The 21,497-nt window shown below is 35.7% G+C and overlaps 1 protein-coding gene across 4 annotated transcripts in view; it reads right to left on the bottom strand.

The window, feature by feature from the left end:
• Nucleotides 1-21,497, bottom strand: part of SLC38A6 (solute carrier family 38 member 6) — a 103,320-nt gene that overhangs the window by 41,417 nt on the left and 40,406 nt on the right. For all 4 annotated transcript variants that reach the window (XR_011971755.1, XM_072629394.1, XM_072629393.1 and 1 more), the window contains exons 6-10: nucleotides 20,082-20,160; nucleotides 10,708-10,790; nucleotides 10,190-10,248; nucleotides 4,630-4,695; nucleotides 4,245-4,298 (exon numbers count right to left, since the gene is read on the bottom strand). Coding sequence is in view for 3 of the 4 variants with exons in the window: in XM_072629394.1 (XP_072485495.1) it covers nucleotides 4,245-4,298; nucleotides 4,630-4,695; nucleotides 10,190-10,248; nucleotides 10,708-10,790; nucleotides 20,082-20,160 (341 nt within the window). In the remaining variant the exon portion in view is untranslated. The remainder of the gene's footprint in view (nucleotides 1-4,244; nucleotides 4,299-4,629; nucleotides 4,696-10,189; nucleotides 10,249-10,707; nucleotides 10,791-20,081; nucleotides 20,161-21,497) is intronic.

Below are 21,497 nucleotides of genomic sequence, written 5' to 3'. Positions count from 1 at the left end.
ATTATGCTGGCATATTCATAGCCAGCCACAGGCGCTATGAATATCGTGTTGGTGCTATAACATATTAAGGAAACCCATGTGAGTTTAAGAGGTCACTAAGAGAAAGAGTATAGAGAGCAAAGAAAAGAGGACCCAAGACAGAGCCTCAGGTGCCCTCTCAGGTAAGGGGTATGATATGGATTCCGTGATATGGAAAATTTAGCAAAAGAACACTCAGACAGTAAGGAGAACCAAGAGAAAGCAGGGTCATGAAAACACATAGAGGAGAGAAGACACAGGTGGTTAACAGTACCAAATGCAGGACAGAAATCAAGAAGGCTATGGATTGAGAAAAGTCCATTAGATAATTAAGAGATCACTGGTGACTTTGGAAAGGGAATTTTCAGTGAGGGGCTATAAAGTGATAAGGTTGGAAGAAAGATTGTAGAAGGATTAGAAAAGAGGGAAAGGAAATTATTAGAGTTATTATGATTACAGAGAGCTTTTTCAAGTTCTAGCAGAAAAAGGGAAGAGAGATATGACATACCAATAGCTTGAATGAAAGACAGGGTCTAGTGAGGTATTTTTTTTTTTCCCCTTCCAGGAAGGGGAGAGAAGTGTTTGTAGTCAGTATGAAAAGAAGTCTTAGATATGGAGAGACTGAAAACTAGAGAGAAAGAAAGGATGACTGGGTGTGCAATAAGGGCCTGGCTGAAAAACCTTAATTCTAAGGCTAGATGGTCTGGTATAATATGCTACATTTACCAATAAGGACAGAGAGGCCCCAAGTTGGAACTTCTGAAAATAAAAGGTTTAAGACCTACAGGGCATAGATTCTGGTCTGGGAGGCTGGTAAGAAAATGGGAGGGTTAGTCAATAAGAAAACTGGAAGATAGCAAGTGGGGGTGGGAGGGTTTGGTTACAAATGACTTTGAATGCAAACAGAGGCTTTTATATTTTATATTGGAGGGGACAGGCAGTGACTAGTATGTGTGACAAGGTCTGACCTGCATTTTAGAAAAATCACTTTAATGGATGAATGAAGGGTAAAATGGACTAGGGAGAGACTTGAGGCAGGCAGAACCACTAGCAGTCTATTACAATAGTCCAAGTGTAAGGTGACAGGGTCCTGCATAGGGTGGTGGTAGTATCAGAAGAGAGAAAGGAGGGTATTCAAGAGATGCTGTGAAGTTAAAAATCAACAGGCTTTAGCAACCAACTGGATATGGGAGTGAGAGATAGTGAGGAGTCAAGGATGACACCTAGGTTGTGAGCCTGAGGGACTAGGAAAATGATTGTGCCCTTGATAGTTATAGAAAAGTTTAGAGGAAGAGAGCATTCAGGGGTAAAGATAATGGTTTAGTTTTAGAGACTTTGAGTTTAAGATGTCTAGTTCAAGATGTCTGGAAGGCAGCTGGAGATTCAAAAATGGAGGTTAGCAGGGAAGTTAGGGCAGGATAGGGAGATTGGAAAACTGTCAACACAGAGATGGCAATTAAAGCCAGAGGAATTGATGAGATCACCAAGTGAAGTAGTGTAAAGGGAGGAGAGGGCCAGGACAGTACCCCGTGGGACACCTATAAATAGAGGGTATGATTTGGATGAGGATCTCAGCAAAGAAGACTAAGGAGTGGTCTGGGAAGTAAGAGGAAAATCAGGAGAGAGTGCTGTCCCAAAAACCTAGAAAGAAGAAGATATCAAGGAGAAGAGGGTGCTTAATAGTGTTAATGGCTGCAGTAGGGTCATAAAGAAAAAGGAATGAGAAAATGAAGCAAGGCTGGAGTAGCAAGCCTGATAGAGTGGATCTCTCCTGAGGTAGTCAACAATCAGGACATTTGGGTCTCCAGAGCAAGCATTCAGGAAATTTAAGGTTTATAACTTCCAGAGCATGGTCTCAGGCTGGGATAGCAAGGTGGCCAGCAAGGATTTAGCAAGTCATAAGCAGTGATAAGACAAAGGAGAAGGGTATACAAGAACAGAGAATAATATAGATTTGAACTTAGGTCAACTAAGGGTCAAGAGTGGGAAGGGGGAAGAAGTGAAGCTACAACAGAGGTGACAGCCTGGGAAAGTACTGAAGAGTAGGGAGCATGGAGGTCACAATGAGCACAAAGAATAGAACTAGGGAAAGATGGAGAGACTGGATAAAAGACTTTCAGAGTTCTAATTATAGAAGTTTAATACACGCAGATGATAGTGAGAACAAAGGTATGACCATTCCTGAATACAGGTAAAGTGGAAAAGAGGAACAGATCATGAGGCTCAGGAGACTGAGGAACTGGGAAGTAGGGGTGTTTGGGGGAACATCAACATGCATGCTGAAGCTCTCTGTGCAGGATTTAGGGAAAACTGTTAACCAAGTACACAATTCCTTGAACAAGGAGGGAGAATGACATGGGCACTGGTAGGTAACAAGCTATTCAGATCTGATTTGGGTAATACATGTGGACAGGGTAATTTTTTGGAGGCTGCTGCATGGCAGTAGTGAAGGAAGAATCTCTAAATGGCAACAGGGAATAAGAAACCTGGACTAAAGTGTCAAAGGGTATGAAAAAAGGTACAGGTAGTAATGGAAATGATGAGCCAAAATGTGGAGTCACACAGGGGGAGCCCATTGTCTGTGAGAGCCAGATTAGATATCATGATATAATTGGCAATCTGTTAAACGAAAACATATAAAACATTCCCATGCCAAATATACTTGATTCTGGATAGATAGCCATCCCTAGTTACCCTTTTTCATTCAAATAATTGACAGTTATATTTTGAATGGATCTAGCTCCCAGTTAACTTTTCTGGAGTCCATAAACTCAGAATTAGAGGCCATATTTTCCAAACTTTTATTTTACATGAAGACATTGAGGCTCAGAGAAATTAGGTGATTTGTCCATGATCATTCAGGTACTAAAGGGCAAAAGTGGGATTCAAAGCCAGGGACTTCCTCTGAATCCAAACCTATCACATGGTACTACACTACCTCCTTTAACAACTCAATTCAACCTCAAGCTATAATGACTATTACTAATAATGTTCTCTGAGATGACTGTGTTCAGTAATTTTCAGTGGGCTCGGGACAGTAACCATGCTAAAGAGCATTTTTCTAAAAACCAAAAATGTACATAATATAAATGAGAACGGAAGAAATAGACGGATGTCAAAACTGCTAAGAAATTACCCTAGAAAAAATTTTTTAAAGTAGGGTGAAAAGAAGGTAAATTTGGGCATGATGACATCTAGCTTCCTATACTGTTAGGACACAAATTACTAAAGAATAAGAAAACATAATTCCCTGTTCTCTAATACCAGTCCTTAAACATACCAACATATTATATTTCTATTTACTACATTAAGGCTGCAATCTTTACTAGTGGAATGAATACCTATGCAGAAGAGCTTGTGGATTCATAAAGGTATTCTATCTGTAAGAGGCTAACTTTAGACAGCCTGGTTCTATCTATAAAGTCGTCTCTTGATCTCAAAACTGAAGGCAGGATTCCAGATGCTGAAGGTCATAGGGTTTCCAATGATATGGAAGAGAGTTATTTGCTTAGGTTTGCCCTGAACAGTTTAAGTAATGGTGAGATGTAAAGGAGCCCTTACAGCTAGAAGCTGTGCCCTTGTCTTTGTCAAAAAAGAAACCTGGACTCTTCAGAGAACAGTGCACAGTCCAGCTAAAGGTCAGGTCATGCACAGCCTGTTGCTATGAAGGTCCACACTTAGTGCACTCTCAGTCTTTTTAAGGCTCATACATGAAGCACTCTCAAGCCCAAAGAATAAGGATTGACCTGTAGATCCCAGATTTATCCTTCAATCCTAAACACCAGAAAGCAGCAAGCTTTTAAATTCTGAATATCTGTCAGAAGTCCCCATTGTATATGTTAAGTCAATGGTCCAATAGTTAGGCTGAGTTTTGTTACAGACAGGGTTTTACTTAAAGTACGAATTTTTGATGTTAGTAGGCTGGTTAGCTTTACAAGTCCATGGAGCTGCAAAATGCCTGTATCCACAGAAAGATTCACTGGACAGACCAAACAATTTGACAATATGTTCTATGCAAGGGCTCATTTAAAACCATACTATCAAAAAGGTGCCTGTTTTATGATGGGTCATACTGTGTTTAAAAATATAATTTTGGTGGGCAAATCTATATTTAGCATTTTCGATGAAAAATAATTGATAAATATAAATACCTTAAAAACAAACACTATACAAACCTTTTATAGTTAAAACGTGAAGATTAAATCAGAAAAGTCTTAACAACTTACCTCTTTGGAGAAGTAAAAAAGCTTTGGTTTACACCCCTCTGTGATATTTGAAATCTGTGAAATAGCATAAAGGAAGAAAAATAAGACCAAAAGTTAGCCAGTTACTAACCTGGCATATTCACAATAACTACCATTTATATCTACATAGTGTTTTAGATCTATTTAGTTCATTTGACCCCCACAACACAACATCCAAGATACTGCCTATCATCATTACCCTTCAGTTTTTGAATCAGGGTTTTTTAAAACAATGAGAAAAATGGGCTGTAGTAGTAGCTTTTTTTTTTTAACTAATTAAAAGAAAATAAACATTATTAACATGACTTTTCTTGTCAGATTAAAATGAGAATTATTACAAGTCTTTAAAATAAAGCCACGTCATTACCTGGAAGAATTCCCCTCCATGACTGAGTGTCAGTGGACAAGGGATGGACCATTTTTTCACTATAACCTGTAAGGTACAAGAAAAGTAAGTACCTAATTGTACTTATAAAATTTTATGATAAAACAAATTACTTGAAAGAGACCAAAGCAATGGCAAGTCAATCTCTTTCCTTGAGGAGGAGATTCTATTTAGTTTTCTTTTTCTCTAAATTAAATGGTTCAGTTAAGGACATTACAGTTGATGAATGTCCTCTCTATCCAACTAACCACAGTTGATGAACCCAGGTTAGGACCATGTCTCCAGCTGAGGTACTCCACAGTTGATAAGGCTTTACACAATTAATGACTACGGGAAACTACCTGTATGGTCAGCTAAGACTGGTAACTCTTATTACTACTCTCAGAGACTAAATTCTGACATTGCATCTGAGAAAATTCAAACTTCAGCCCTAGCTTACAAAAATCTGACAATGTTTAATGAAGCCAGGAGAGCAGTATAACAAAAGAGAGACATTATAATCTTGGAGGCATGGACTTTGTAAACTGTCTTTTGCCTCGAAATTGACTTCTTAACCTTTTTTGGGTCATGGATCTCTTTGGCAGTCTGGTAAATTCTCTTGACTCTTTCTCAGAATAATGATTTTAAATAACTGAAAGAAATGCTAAATTTCAGCTAGAGGCTGGTGAAAATAAAAATCTAATTGTTTTCCCATTCAGGTTCATGGATCCCAGATTAGCATGCTTGCTCTAAGACAAATGATTAAGAATTATTAGCCTTGGAAGATTCATAGATTAAATCTTAAAGGTTAAAATAAGAAAAGCATGTATAAGAGGGTCTTTAATAAGAGTGATGAAGCGCCTTCCTGGATGTTCCACTGACAAACCCTTCTTGGCCAGATAGTGGGTACTTCAGAAGTGTATGGTGAATGTAAGTGGAGACAGTTGCTTGGGTCAGAAACACAAGATCATAACATAAGGGAAGAGTGAACACTCTTTGCTTCTGCTCTCCAATTTGATGTGAATATGAATATAGGTCATTTTCTTTGTCTTAAAAACATTAAAACCTAAGATGAGAGAATCAAAAACCAAGGGGAGCATGTCTCTAAAACATTCTGAATGATCTATGTAAACCTAGTTTGAAAAATATTTTTAAAAGAAATATGAAAAGAAACTCAGAAGGAAATTCTTTCCCCAAAGGGTGCAATGAGAATTTTTCACAACCATGCTTTTGTTACTATTGTCTCTCTGTTCTCGTCCTATAGTCATTGGGTTGTGTCAATACAACCACTGTGAGCATCTGGATTTGGGGGAATAACTATTCTGTAAATAGTTATTCCAGGCTGATATTCAGCATACAAAAGGCTAAGGGAATATATAAAAAAAGAGATCTGTGCTTTGCAAGAAGCCAATGAATAAATAAATAAATAAATACTATTTCCATCTGATATTCATCTATCCAACCAAAGATTGATGCAATGCTAAAACAAGTATCTAACAAAACCCATTTAGCTCTTTTAGGAATAAAATGAACCAGTGAAGAGGCATCCCTGGATCTGATAGAACAAAGTAGAAAGCGAGAAATGTGAATGATATCAAAAAGTTGCTTAGATATTGCGATATCTGATTTATGAAGAGGAGAAAAATAAAAAGCAATAGTTATAGTCTTAATTCTAATTATTTAAAACAGGTCAGGGTGGTTAGTTTGGGGAGGTGGGCAAGATAACTGGAAGATTTCAGAAAGTAAGGATGTCACACTTACCTTTATCCTTCAACACTCTCTCAGTCCATCTGTGCAAGCTACCTTCCTCCTTCTGGGCAAGGCAAAGGCCCCTTTATGACATTTATAACTTAGCCACTGATGATTGGGCACCCATTAAAACAGCTAAGCAGGTGCTATTAGGAAAATTCGCCATTCCCCACCTCTTACCTCCTCAGCATATTCACCTCCTGCTTACCAGATTACCTCTGGCTTTGGCAGATGGTCTCTTGGTAAAAGCTCTGCATTTGAGGCAATGAGCAGTAAGTAAAACCTGGGCTCCCTACCTTTTTATTTTGGATGTCACAGACTGAGTTACATAAGATGAGCAGGCACAGATGAGCAGTGTTACCTTTACCCCAAATCCATCCTTCTCCCAAACTTTCCTAGGCTGTCAAATGCACTATCGCTCTTTTACTTGTCTAGGTTTACAACCTCGTTGTCATCTTCAACTTTCTTACTCTCCTTCATCCCACAAATCCAATCAGTTTCCACATCTTTCATGTCTACCCTTACATTTCTTCCATCTGTCTTTTGTTCTATACCATAGTTCAATGACCTCTCACTTGATCTACTGAAAAAGCCTCCTAATTAGCTTCCCTACCTCATCTCTCTCTTCTTGAATTCATTCTCCAAACAACCACCAAGGTGATTTTCCTAAAGCTCAGATTTGATGAAGTCACGCCCCTACTCAAATTCCAGTAGTTCCCTATAGACTCCAGCATCAAATATTATTTCATTCTTATCTCATTTTTTAAAAAATTCTATTTTGAGTAAGCTTTATATATTCATATAATTACTAGTACAGTAGTACAGGAATATAATTTATTAACAAGTAAATATACACATAGTAGAAGTGTGTGCTCAAAAAATTTGAATGAAAAGGGTATATAATAAAATTTTGGTGTCCACTGGCTCAGAGTAGGAATAAGTTAGGAACAGAAAAATCAAGGTAGGAATAATCTGCAGTTTTATGGAGGATGAAAGCAAAAATGAAGCAAATAGAATGAGGAAAAATTGTCCTGGTAAAGTTAAAAAAGAAAAAAAATTAGGGAGACAGTGCCATCTTCTCTCTTTCATCTATGTAAATCCTATACAAATTTTCAGCTTCAGTCCAATTCCCACTGATTCTACAAAGCAACACAATGATCGTTCTCTTGTCTGAACTACCCACACACTTACAGTATATACTACACACATTACCATTTAATTATATGATTTTGTTATTCTATGATCGTTTCATATGCATTAGTCTTGTGAGCTGACACTCCAAGAGAGGAATCAATTCCATACTTCTGTATGCCTGTGACTCCTAAACCCAGTGCTGAGCACATAAAAGGAAGATAAATAATTGTTAACTGATTACAAGTTTTTATCCTTTATATTTCTATTTCTTTTCCTACTTCTACTACTAACTTACTTAAATGTCATTTATAATAATGAGTTATGCACTAACTTGTGAATTTGAAAAGAATGCTGATCTAAGAGATTTAGGGCCAAATTCACAGTTATATGACTGGCACAAACTGGAATTTTGAGGCAATTACATGGTAATATTAATCTTTTTAACCTTATAAATGTTCACAGACACAAAAAAGGACAAAAATCAACAAGTAAACTTTGAAGAAAAAAGGGAGACATAATCATGGTAAAAGATGGTGGCTTTTCTTTGCATTATTTTGAAGTTTTGGCTCAGAAAAGCTAATTTAAAAATAATTTTAAATATGGTTTTGACATAAAAATATAGAGAAACTGATCCTTTCAAAAAACCCCTGGAGTAGTACCCTTTATTTTTCTACACACCATTTTTTAAAGTCAAAAGTTTAAATATATCAAAATGGATTTTTCAAATAAAGGACATAAATCTTTTTTTTAAATGTATTTTTCATTGTCTTATTGAAAACCAAATTAAAATTTTGCTCACAAGCAAAAATCTGAACAGATGGTTTCTAAGATTACTATAAATGCAGAATAAGGGTATTACTTCCATATGACTGTTACAGTTAGAAATCTGGACCAAATTAGAGCATATCTGCCATGACAGAAATTAATGCTGTAAAAACTGCAATGGGCATATCTTACCACTACATTTCACCTGTTTCAAACTATTAACTATGAAAACTAAATCATACTAGAAACTTCCAATTTAAATATTTTTCATCGGTACCAATTAATTCTTTAATATTCACAAACGTACATCTGTATACATTGGGTTCTATCTACATAAACAGAAATAAGTACTCTGGATGTAATGATCATTAGGATAAGGGCATTACTAGCATATTTTTTCACTATAAGGACTGGTATTTATCAATTTAAATATACTTGGAGGTTACAGGATAACAGATTTAGAGTTGGAAGAGTCTTAGGTCATCCAGTCCAACCCCCTCATGATTCAGATGAAAAACTGAGACCCAGCGACATTAAGTGAATTGACTCAGGTCACACAGATAAGGAAGAGACACAGAGAAAAAAATGGAACAAATATGCAAAAGCACCATCTAAATGATTAAATGTAAAACTGTTTTATAGGAATATTAAAATTGAAAAAAATCCTAATCATATAATGCTTTGGCTCCTGGAATGATATTTCTATTTCTGAGCAAAATTATTTTATCCTACATTTCAGTGACCAAAGTAATGACCTGATCATGCTGGCATAAATTCTGGATACGCTAGGTTTATTCTGACAAATCTTCAGGACCAGCTTTGCTGTCTTCCTCTAATGCTATTTTTCTTTTTTTTTAATTTTTTATGAAGTTAGATGCCCACATTTTACTTATTTGTAAAACAGAATTTTGGTAAGTAGCTATAAAAAGAAAAAATTTTTTACCAAGCTTATGAAAAGTATATTTAGATAGATATCTTCTTGCAAACTACTAAATACTTAATCCTACTAAGCTTAACACTTGGACACTCACCATGAAACACATCTATGCAATGAGAAAAAGGGGAGGATTTTCTAAATTGCATATAATAACATCTTTAAGATATTAAAATCTATTTATGTTACCAAAGAGAAGTTTTTGTTTTCCTTTGTCTATGTTTTCAGTCATGCTGAACCATACAGGTTTTTCTCACATAAGTGACTTAAATTTAGTTGGAATTCATTTTTTTTCTGCTCTAAAAATTAGCTAGTTAAAAACTTTAAGAAAAAAACACTCTGCATTTTAGAAGTAAAAAAAAAAAATCATTTCTTTGTGGTACAGGCAACACAACAAAAAATTATTTCATTTACAAGCTCAGAGAATAAGTCCCCCAAGAACCTATCTGTATGCCAGGACTAAACCAAACTTGTGTAGAAGAATTTAGAAGTTCTAGTTCCATGGTCAAACCATGTGGTCAGAGTTTCTGAGGTCTGGTTTCACTGATCACACAGCATTATGATGACCTATGCCAAATGAATTTTACAGTTCATGTCCTGTTTACCGTAGTGTTATAGACAATTATTTTAATCCTCCCACACATCTTATTTCTCTTTGGACTAGAGAGGAAACACATATGTATGTATTTTATCTAAGGTTTTTCAGAATATTTGAAAATAAGAAATTTAGGCAATTGGACGCCTTCCTTGTGACCTGATACTAGCTTTGCCTTCTTGTTTAGTCAAGTCAAAAGAACTAGATTTACTGTCCTATTTAAGGAAAAATAAAAGTGGAGAGAGAAAAAGGAAAGATATTTGTGGATTAATAAGGAAGCATCCTGGAATGCACATTCAGCACAGGACAGAATTAAATAAAAAACAAGAACAATGAGGCCAATTTTAGAGAGGGAAGATAAGCAATCCACTGATGTTTAAACTTACCACAAAAGCAAAGAACGCCTTAAAGAAAAATGATAAACTACTTGTGTAGCCAAGAAAGCCTATAAAATAACAATAAAATAAAAAGCAATTTATAAGAAAAGTGATCCTAATATACAGCTAAAGCTATATGTCATGGGTATGTTTTCTATTACAGTTGCCTGGTATCTGGAGCTTAGAGCTCAGAATAACAACATTCCAACTGCCTGTCACAGATCATTTATGTAGTTTTGTAGGGCAGAATTGGAACTGGCTTACCACTAATGGCACACTATAAGGAAAGGCTGCTCTTTAATGTTCCGCTGTAAAGATTTTATTTTAGTATGGCAGACAAAATACTACTGCAACCCAAGTAACAGGATAACTAAGCAGGGCTGTAGGCAGAACCATTTACAATAAATTCAAGTTAAAAACTCTCCCTCCCCTCTCTTGGTAAAATATCTAGTCCAGTGGAAATTAAGCCCTTTGGTAATTCACTGTCAAATTGTTCAAACATTATTTTCCATTCTAAAATGACTTACCTAATTTAGGAAAAAGTGCAAGGGGGAAAACAATGCAGACACATATAATTACCAGAAGTATTCTTCCATCAAAATACCAAGACCTGTTGGGAAAAAAATGTATCTTTAATTTTAGGCAAGGGTCCATAACAGAAAAAATACGCTATTAGGATATAATCAGCCAATGGAAAAACACTTTAAAAAATGGCCCTACTTTCTTATTCATAATTTATATTTTAGAAAAGCATTAGAATGAAAGCCTGGGTTCTGAAAAGCTCCAGCAGGTTCTAGCTTTCTGGAAAGATGAACATGGTTTTAGCAATAGAGTGAGTCTATTTTCCAAGGACCAACAGAGTTAAGTGCAGAAAGGCTTATTGTCATTTGGAGATGACATTTTTTGGCCATGGCACCTTATAAAACAAAGAAAATGACAAAACGGCTTGCAGTTTTGTGTAATCCCTATATGTTTCTGCAATGATGGTGATAGAGTGCTGAGAAAAGAGATCAAAAGTGCTAAGATTCACAATTTTTAGGCTATCTATAAGTTTTAATTTGACTATTGATTTTCTAAATGCAAGATCTTTATAAATGCAAGATTCTTATCCAGTGACCAATGACTGGATTTACTGCTAACAAGTTTCAACCATATCATTCTTGACATTCTTGTTATAAAAAAACTAGATGCAAGTTGCAGCTTAATGGATGGGTTACAGGTACACTTTGGAGGTGCAAAGAAAGGAGTTGGTGAGCAGGATTTATCATAATCCAGAGGCAACAAGAAATTATTTCATGGGAAAGCAGGCCATTGGGTATTGCATTTAATGATAAATATTTTCAAAAAGACCACCCTGAAAATAATTTGCAGCCTATATACCATTATCAGTTGCTTATGAAGAGATAAAATTCTATGAAGAAAGTGCTGACCTTCCAAACTAAATCAACATTCACTCTAGTACTTGTTAATTTCATGCAAAGGTGAGAAAAAGTGAGGATAAAGAGAAATATATAGGAAAATATGGTACAGGTCCATGAAGCAATCCCCAAAAGAGTTGTAGATTACACTGAAGCCTCATACCTAAATATCACAAAAACTTTTTTCTCAAAAAAAAAAAAAAAATTGGTAAGCAACGGACATGGAAAACATTGAAGAGCATGGCAAAAGTCAAAATGGATCAAAATGGATTGACAGGAACAGACTTATTATTGATATGAGAATCATCTCTGAATTGGTTACCTAGATATGTTCAGGTCATCAGCTTGCCAGTGCTAAAAATCATAATTAGTTTAAAAAAATCAGAATATTGAAAAAAAATATTAATTGAAAAAACAAATTCTGATCTATTTAAGCAATTTACAATTAAAAGTGAGAAGTTGACAGTAGAAATGACATCCATAATAATATAAGAATTTTATGCAGATGTGTAACCAATATAAATCAATTACTATGATAAAGACATTAAAAACGCTCACAGAAAGTACTTTTGGTCAGCTGACAAATTATTTACTTGACAAACACGTAGAAAGAACTGTCAAAAGCAACACTGGGTTATAACATAAACTACTTTTTAAAATCTTTGAAAAAATGATGATGTATAGTTATGAATTTGCTAAGTAAAAAACTTAGCAAGCTATCCAACTAAGGAGAGTCATCGCAGAGCATTTAAGAATGAAAATAGAATGATGAGAAACATGGAAATGAATACTCTTAACAACAAGGACAGTGGAACCACTATTCCTGGACTCTGGGGTATGCTTGGAGCCAGCTCCAAAAGCCAATTGCTAAAAGGTCAATGTGGGCATTTGTACCTCAGAAATTAGTAACTGCTACAAATCAGGGATTGATTTATCATTTTGTTGATGGTCTAGACTTGAGAATGTGATAATAATGCAGACTAAACTTAAAAGTGTAAGTACATTTACCAACACACCTTTGTATTGCTCTATCAACACTGCCTGAGCTCTTCAGGAATATAGTAAAAAGGTCAGGGGATGAAGTCATCATAACAAAGTAAGTCTATTTTCCAAGGACCAGCACAGTTAAGTGCAGAAAAGCTTATCGTCATTTGGTCATGGAACCTTATAAAACCAAGAAAATTACATCACCTGGTGACTGTAGGATAAAAATAATAACTGGCATTTATAGAGAGCTGTAAGGATTATAAAGTGCTTTATACCTATTATTTCACTGAGACTCACAACAGCCTTAACACTGCAATCATAAGATGAGAATATATGAGAGACAGAAATGTCACTAAAGAGAACAAAAAAGGGGAAAATAGACAGATTAGACCAATAATGTTATTGAAAAGATCCGTGCTGAAGGCAACATAATTCTGAGATGTCGAGGGATCATTATAAAAGATATGTGAAGGAGAGAAAGACATCAAAAGTGTGGGGAGAAAAATCTCACTTCATTAATATAGGAAGAAAAGGGTGACTGAGAGAACATCTGTAATATCAACCTATATGTGTGCTGTCCCAATATAATATCTTTATAAGAGTCATCTATACAGAAGTAGAGGGAATTTTTGATGAGGGCACAACCAGACTTTTGCAAGTGATATTCTTCAACAGACTACATCTTTACTATTTCACAACTGACTTAAAGATATAGATCTTATAAGATCCCATAGCACTTATTATTTGTTGATTATTTTTTTGAAAATTGACTCAGAGAAAAAAGCCACCTTACAGGTTCTTTTTCATTCATTCATCATCACCAATATGCTGTGAAAGATATAAAAAAAGAAATAACCACGTTCCATTATTCTGATCATAAATATCAGGTGAGGCATAAAACAGGGAGATACGTTTGCCAAAGGTATTCATCACAAGGATAAAGGAGATCCAGCACAGAGTCTAAATTAAAGAGACATTCCTGAGGATGGTGAGGTCTTTCAGATGCCCCTCTTTGTAGATGATATTTTGTTGATTACATCAAACACTGCAGAACTTACTGGAATAAAGATGTAAACATTCAATGGAGTTTGGCTTGATCACCCACAGAAGAAAGATCAAGTAGATTTATTGCCCAGATGACAACCTACAAATTAAGCTAGAGTTTAATCATCAGAAGATATATGAGAGACAGAGAGCAGAAATGGATAACAATGAGTTTGACCCAAAATTAAATAAGAGATAAAGAGTGGGCTACATTGTCTTTAGATTTTGTTTGACTGATTCTTGTTGCCTCATTGAGTCATTAGTTTCTACTTGCCCAATTCTAATCTTCATCGTAGTGTTTTCTTCAGTTAACTTTTGCATCTCCTTTTCCATCTGACCAATTTTTCCCTTTAAGGAGCTATTTTCTCCATTTAATTTTTGTACTTCTTTTTCCATTCGACCAATTTTCCCAGTTAGGTTTTGTGTTTCCTTTTCCATTTGATCAATTTTCCCAATTAGGTTTTGGGATTCCTTTTCCGTTTGATTAACTCTTCCTTTTAGGGAATTATTCTCTCCAGTTAATTTTTGAACTTCCTTTTCCATTTGTTCAATTTTCCTTTTCAGAGTGATGTTCTCATCAGTGAATTCTTTTTTTATAATTTTAAAATCATTGGCCAGTTTTTCTTTTATTTCCTTCTTCAGCTGTTCCAGGTAATCTAGTTGAGCTTGCAAGAAATTCATAGTCCCTTCTGAGGTTTCAGATGGAAGTACAGTCTCAGCTCTGACCTCTTTGGTGTTTGTGTTTTGGTCCTTATCCCCATAGAAAGATTCTATGGTTTTTTCACTTTTCGTCTGCTTTTTCTGATTCATGATGTTGGCTGAGTGTTGTAGCTTCTGGTTCTTTCAGTCAGAAGGTACAGATCTTTGTGTTGAGCTGATGTGTGTCGAGGCTAAAAGCAGGCTTTTGTTTTTTGTTTCCCAAGATCAACCCTGGGGTTAGCTTGTTAGGTGTGTGGGAGGGATGGTCTGGTCTCAGGAGATCTCCTCAGCTGACCTGAGGCAAAGGCAAGGTCAGGGGATGGTGATCCCAGCTTCCCTATTGTCTTCCCTTTTCCCCTGAAGGGCTGGGGCACGCCTAGATGCTAATGCGTGTTCGAGCCGGCTCATCTCCCAGCGCTGAGGCTTGCTTGGGTCTCAGTGCGAATTTTCTCTGCCCTGGGTCGTCTGTCCTTCCAGATCGCCTCCGCCACAGTAGGAAGAATCCCCCTTTGCTATTTTTCTAGCCTCTGGTGTTATTAGACTATTTGCCCCCTTTTGCTGTTCCCGCTGATCCAGGATTTATCTGGGGAAATATTTTATGGTTCTTTCATGGTCATCAGGGGGGAGGAGAGAGCATTTACTGATCACTCCGCCATCCTGGCTCCCGGAAGTTCAAGTAGGTGACTTACCGAAGTTTAGTCTTCAGGCTGAAGGTTTCAAGGGCTGCTGCGCTGATATCTGGCGCTCAGCAGCTCTCACCGGCTCGGTTTGGCTTGTCTCCTGCTCCGCTGGTTTCACCCACCACTCTAGGGCTTCTCAGGTCCCTTCCGCCCTGCTGCGCTGACCGCGCTGCGCTGTGCGCTGGGGGCTTACCCCCGCGGAACAGATCCTTCCCGTGGACCTTCCAGTCTAACCTGGGCTCCAAATCTGTCAAAGTCTGTCACCCACTGGATTCCACACCTCCAAAGTTTGGTCAGATTCTCCTTTCAGAGATATCCAGAGGGGTTTGTCCAGGAGCTTAGGTGAGTCGTTGCTTTCACTCTGCCATCTTGGCTCTGCCCCTGGGCTACACTGTCTTTGGTAAATTGCAGAACTCCTTTAATGATCCCCAAGCCTTTCATGAAAACAAAAGTCCATCTTTTTAATATTAATATTCAACTAGTTTTGCTTTATGGAAGTAGAATTTTGAATACAATAGTTTCTGAAGAATTAAAATTCAGTATGTCACAGAAGGAAATGGAAAAGTGTGTGGTAGATGCAAGTAGGTTACAATATATAACTAATAAGGAAATTTCAGAAAAAAATGAGAATAAAAGATGCCATGAAGGAATTGTATGACAGATGAGAAGAAGGGCTGGTTATATGGTGAGAGTGACAGATTATTCAGGTGAACAGTCAGAGTGTACCACTGGTACCTAACAAAGGTAAGAGAAAGAAGGAAGACTTCCAACAGACTGCATGATATTGGAAGATATTGACAAGATTTTCACAGGATGAATAAGCATGGATGAGTTTCAATCTTATCACTGGAAAGAATTTCCAAATCAGAGTGATCAAAGATCTATTTAACTATTAGTAACAAAACAAAATTAAAGCATAAGCCACCCCCAAAAGAGATTATACTTTCAAATATCTGATCACATATTATTTCTTAGAGTAGACTCTTTTAGTTATGCAAAAAAAAGAACAAGATGTGATCCCTGTCTTTATGAAATTTATAGTTATCTTAGAACACAAAATATTTTCTAAACCAGGATCAAAAACCCCCAACTCTTTAGATATTCTAAGAAATTCTTAGAAACCACTCCTTAATCAAATTCAGCTATTAACTTGTTAAAGTCATATATGGTTTTTCCTTAAACCATGATGCCTCTAGTAGCCTGGAGAATCAAACTGTTCACACTCCTTAAAGCAGTGTGTCTATGCTTGGGAATGGTACTTTTGATACATTCTTTATCAATACGCTATTTGATGATTAAATTTGGATGTTAACAAAGATGTTATTTTAATAAGAGTATCAGTGAATCGCTACAGTTGTCTCCTTTGCTCTTCTCTACACCTAGATTTACAACTCTAAAAAAGCAATCAAAAGGTATTTATTAAATACCTGTTATATGTCTGAATTACTGGAAGTCCAAATATTTTTAGTTCTAGTAGACCTCAAACTGTATACTTCTTTGCATTTGTATAAAGTTCAGCTCTTGATTACACAGTCTAAATTTATATGTAACATTTTTGTGAGAAGGAATGTACAAAGTGACATATCTTTAAAAAGCGAAACATTTTAACATGAAAGGTGACAATAATTTTCAATCTTTCTTACATAATAATCTTTCAATCATTCTTGCATAATAAAGGCCCACATAGGGTACCAAAATATCTACATCCTTCTGGGACTCAATTAAAAAACCCAGTTTACCAACTTAGGACCCAGTACTAAGAGCAAAGGGCCCAAAGGACCACAAAAACAATTTCTATGTCCTCTTCGTCAGAAAGGTGTAGGGTGAAGGAGGTTATATGAGTCCAGGTTAGAAGGGCTTTTCCTTTGAAAATACAAAATTTCTGAAATATTTAACAAGAACTACTTTTCTTCTCAGGAGAGATAATATTTGTAAAGTACTTAGCACAGTGCCTGGCACCTATGAGTCACTTAATAAATGCTTGTTCCCTTCCCCCTTTCTTTTATGCCCATATAAGTTCACACTGTGACTGCCTAAAGTCTAAACCATGGATTATGAGAGGGCCTACCCTTTTCACTTTTAACATGAACCTATTACCTCAAGTTTAGCAAATAATGAGATTAAGATAACTTTTCTAAAACCATTCATTTAAATGTTACAGTCTTTTAATTCACTGTTTTATTTGGTTTTGATTCAGTGTGTCAAAATTCAAAGGGGCGTTAATGAGGATTGACCTGTACAACAAATCATGAATCTCTAAGACAGAATGAACTCAGTTATCAATTTTATGCCCCATCTTTGTTTATCAATCATTTATTATCCTTATCAAGAAATCATCATAAAGAAGTTCATAAATATTATGAGCTTTCCTTATTATTCTCAGGAAGAGATACAATAATACCTTGCACAGTGATATTAGTCAGTTTAGGTTTCATGCCCAAGTCACAACCAAGTGAATTATGTCAGGCAATGGCTATGTCTCAAAGAAACAGAAAAGGGAAAATGTAGAGAATATAACTGCAGCTCCCAAAATGTCTCATTAGTTTACCATAAAAAAAGATTTATAAAGAATTTTTTGTTGTTTTGTATTTGAGATTTCATTGGTATAGGGAAATCCCAGTAAGAGAGCTCCTTCTAACAAAGCAGACTGACAACTGCTCTGCCTTTTATGGTGTTAGAGAGTTGCCTGGGGGAACTGAGAGTTTAAATGACTTGTGTAAGAAATGAGCCTTCAACCCACACCTTCCTAACTCAGCTTGCTACTCTTTCTACTTTGTCATATTGCATGTATTATTATAGCTCTAGGAACTTAGATGTCATCTAATCGAGCCTACTCATTTTACAGATGAAGAAACTGAGGTCCAAATCTTGAGTCTTAACTTGTGCGACCCCGTGACTTGTTCTAGGTCATGTAGGCTAAGTAACCATCAGAGGAGGTTTGAACCACGTGTTCTGAACCTAGAGACAGGGCTCTTTCCATTCATTGCACCACAAACACTTCCAAAATAAAATGATTTTTTAGAAGAATATATTCACTTAAAATTATTTTTTCTAAGTATAAAGGAGTTGTTAAACAAAGCTTCTGTTTCCCAAATGTACTGTGATTTGAATGCTTTGGGAGCAAAAGCATTAGGAAAAAGTTTTATACTTCCTAGAAAACTTCCTTGATCTGTAGGTTTAATCCTATATGATAAAAATGCTCCAAGTATGAAATATAGAGAATAAATCCTTTGCTGCATTGTAAATACTTTGCCATACAGATGTTCTTTTTTCTTTTAAATGAAAACCAGATTTATTTATGAGTTGCTTTAATATCATTCCCAAATGGAATGGGACAAGAGTATCACATGTTCTGAATTAGCATCTTACTTGCATCCCATATCAATTATGTAACTCAAATGCAAGACAACTTAATTGTGTCAATCATATCCTCCTGACAGGATCATTAAATGCTAACAGAGAGCTCCCAAGTTGCAATATTTTAACAGTACGTTTTTAAAAACACCGAAATCCTTTCATTAAAAATGTAGATCAAATGGCATGCTATTTGACTGTTGAAGATTAACTTTCAAATTTGAATATTATTTTAAATGTATATAGTTTATTTCCACTGCCTTTGTAAGGATTAGTTAAAATACTAAAACCAAACTACTTTGTGAAAACACAAGTACATTAATTTTCACAAATAACTTAGAAAACAATAGGAAACACCACTAGTTGTAGTTTAAGGTAAAATAAACCTGTAAAAGAAAGCAAACAGATATTATAATGGCCTAGCAGAAAAAGGCTGCCATGTAGCTGTATCTAGAAAAAAAAAGTGTTATAGATGTATACAGTTAAATTCATTCAATTCAACTTGTTTCTTGACTGTTTTGTTTCTTGAATTTCAAAATCTGTGTAGTTTATTTTTATATTTCAAAGAATCCTTGCAACTGGACATTTATTAATAGGTTTTAAAACGTTTAAATCTAAAATTATAAAATAATACATTAAAGAGGTCCAAGTTGAGACTATTTTTAAAATATGCATACTTCAAAATAACATTACAAAATTCAATTTGGTTTTAGAGCTTCAAAACGTACACGTAAAAAATCTATGTACCTTATTTTATAAAGTTTGTCTGGTTTATTTCTAACACTTGAAACTGTAAGAGACCAATAAATGACAAGAATAGTACTAGATTTCAAAGTAACTACCTTTATGCAATGAATATCACATTAAAGAGTTTTTTTAAAGCAAGACACACATAAACCAATACATTCGAAGATATAAGCTTTAGTCTAAAGAAAGATTTTGAAGTAAATTTAAAACTTCTGAAAACAGGTTAAAATGATAGCCATAACACAGCTATGATGAAAACTAAAATGTTGTCAATGTTGGTAACATATAATAATGAAAACAGGTTACTGCAATGTTCAAGTTGGGATGTTTTTAGTTTAGTTATGTCAAGCACATTTTCTTGCAATGGTTTTGATTCCAGTTTTAAGTGTACACAGTGTTATACATGGCTACATATCTAAAGATGCCTAAACATAACAGTATAAAGAAAAAAGTGCAAACTATAAACCAAATTTGAAAAAGTGGCCTACATTCTAGGGAAAGTTCACATACTCAAACAGGATCACCAAATATGTAAATTTGAAAGCCTGCTAGGTTTTGTATCTTTGAAGTGACAACTTGACAACAATTTAAAGAAAATATGCTTTCTCTTCAAGGCCTATTCTTTCTCAAAGTTTTTGTTCTACAGTGCAAAGATTTCATATGAATGATAGTTTGGGGTTCTTATGAGTTGACTGTTAAGCAAGCATTCAGCATTCTTAATTAGGAATTGGAAGTTTCATTAATGCATCATATATGTTTCTATAGCAAAAATTAAGCATTTTACACAAGGCTTAAAGCTCACTGGACACAATGCATTGGAGAGTTTATGGAAAAAGATAGATAAGAATAGCATAGAATGTGAAGGAATGGAGAAGTTGTGTATCAGTAGAAAAAGTATTCATACCAAAGGAATTATGACTTCATTAGAACGTTAAAATAAAGTACATGGGGAAGTGAAATATTTTTCCTTACCCGCTTTTGTCGTCAGTTAGAAACTGTGAAATTGCACCAGGAAGTTCACTTTTAATAACTAAAAGATAAGTTGACATAGCTGCACAGAAGATTAAAAGACTTAATATTAGAATTATGCAATCTCTAGCAATTTAAAGAACAATTAAAATAAAGCACTACAGGAATGATAGGAAATACATGTACTTTGGGGCTAAAATCAGGAATCCTCTATAGCAACATATACAGAATAAACTTTTGCATTTAAAATGGATACCTAACCTTATCATGCGTATTAGCACACCTGTATATATGTAATAGCACTAGAGAGAAGTATATCAACAGGGCAAGTTCATAAAAACATAGCTGGAGATGGAAGGGACTTCAGAGGTCATCCAGTCCAACAAACTCATTTCACATATGAGAAAACTGAGACCCACGGAAGCTGACTTGCCCAAGTACATGCATGCAGCATTAGAGATAGGATTAGAACCTGGATCCTTTGACTGTAAAACCAGTGCCACTGTCAACAGACAATTCTATTTCAAAAAGTTAACTGTTAAGGTAAGAAAGTATTCTTTAATTGCAGGTCATTAATAAATGAAATTATGTTTAGATTTCCCTTAATATATCAAAATTTCATACCAGGAAGCCAAGTACCAAACTGTCACATGCACTTTTTAAAAAAAATTTATTTATTTAACTTTTCAACATTCATTTCCACAAAATTTTGGGTTCCAAATTTTCTCCCCATTTCTCCCCTCCCCCCCACCCCAAAATGCCAAGCATTTTAATTGCCCCTATCACACTAATCTGCCCTCTCTTCTAATATCCCTCCCTTCCCTTGTCCCCATCTTCTCTTTTGTCCTGTAGGGCCAGATAACTTTCTATACCCCATTATCTGTATTTCTATTTCCTAGTTGCAAGAACAATACTCAACAGAGTTGTTCCTAAAACTTTGAGTTCCAACTTCTCCCCATCCCACCCTCCCCACTCATCCCTTTGGGAAGGCAGGCAATTCAATATAGGCCATATCTGTGTAGCTTTGCAAATGACTTCCATAATAGTCATGTTGTGTAAGACTAACTATATTTCCCTCCATCCTATCCTGCCCCCCATTGCTTCTATTCTCTCTTTGGATCCTGCCCCTCCCCAAGAGTGTCAACTTCAAATTGCTCCCTTTTCCCATTGCCCTCCCTTCCATCCTCGCCCACTTTCCCGTATTGTAAGATAGGTTTTCACACGAAAATGAGTGTGCATTTTACTTCTTCCTTTAGTCAAATGTGATGAGAGTAAGCTTCATGTTTTTTCTCACCTCTCCTCTTTTTCCCTCCACTGAAAAGTCTTTTATTTGCCTCTTTTATGAGAGATAACTTGCCCCATTCCATTTCTCCCTTTCTCCTCCCAATATATTTCTCTCTCAGAGCTTAATTTCATTTT

The sequence above is a fragment of the Notamacropus eugenii genome, chromosome 1 (assembly GCF_028372415.1).
Source record: "Notamacropus eugenii isolate mMacEug1 chromosome 1, mMacEug1.pri_v2, whole genome shotgun sequence".
Classification (NCBI taxonomy): domain Eukaryota; kingdom Metazoa; phylum Chordata; class Mammalia; order Diprotodontia; family Macropodidae; genus Notamacropus; species Notamacropus eugenii.
The sequence above is the reverse complement of the archived record's forward strand: the minus strand, read 5'-3'. Positions and strand labels throughout refer to the sequence as shown.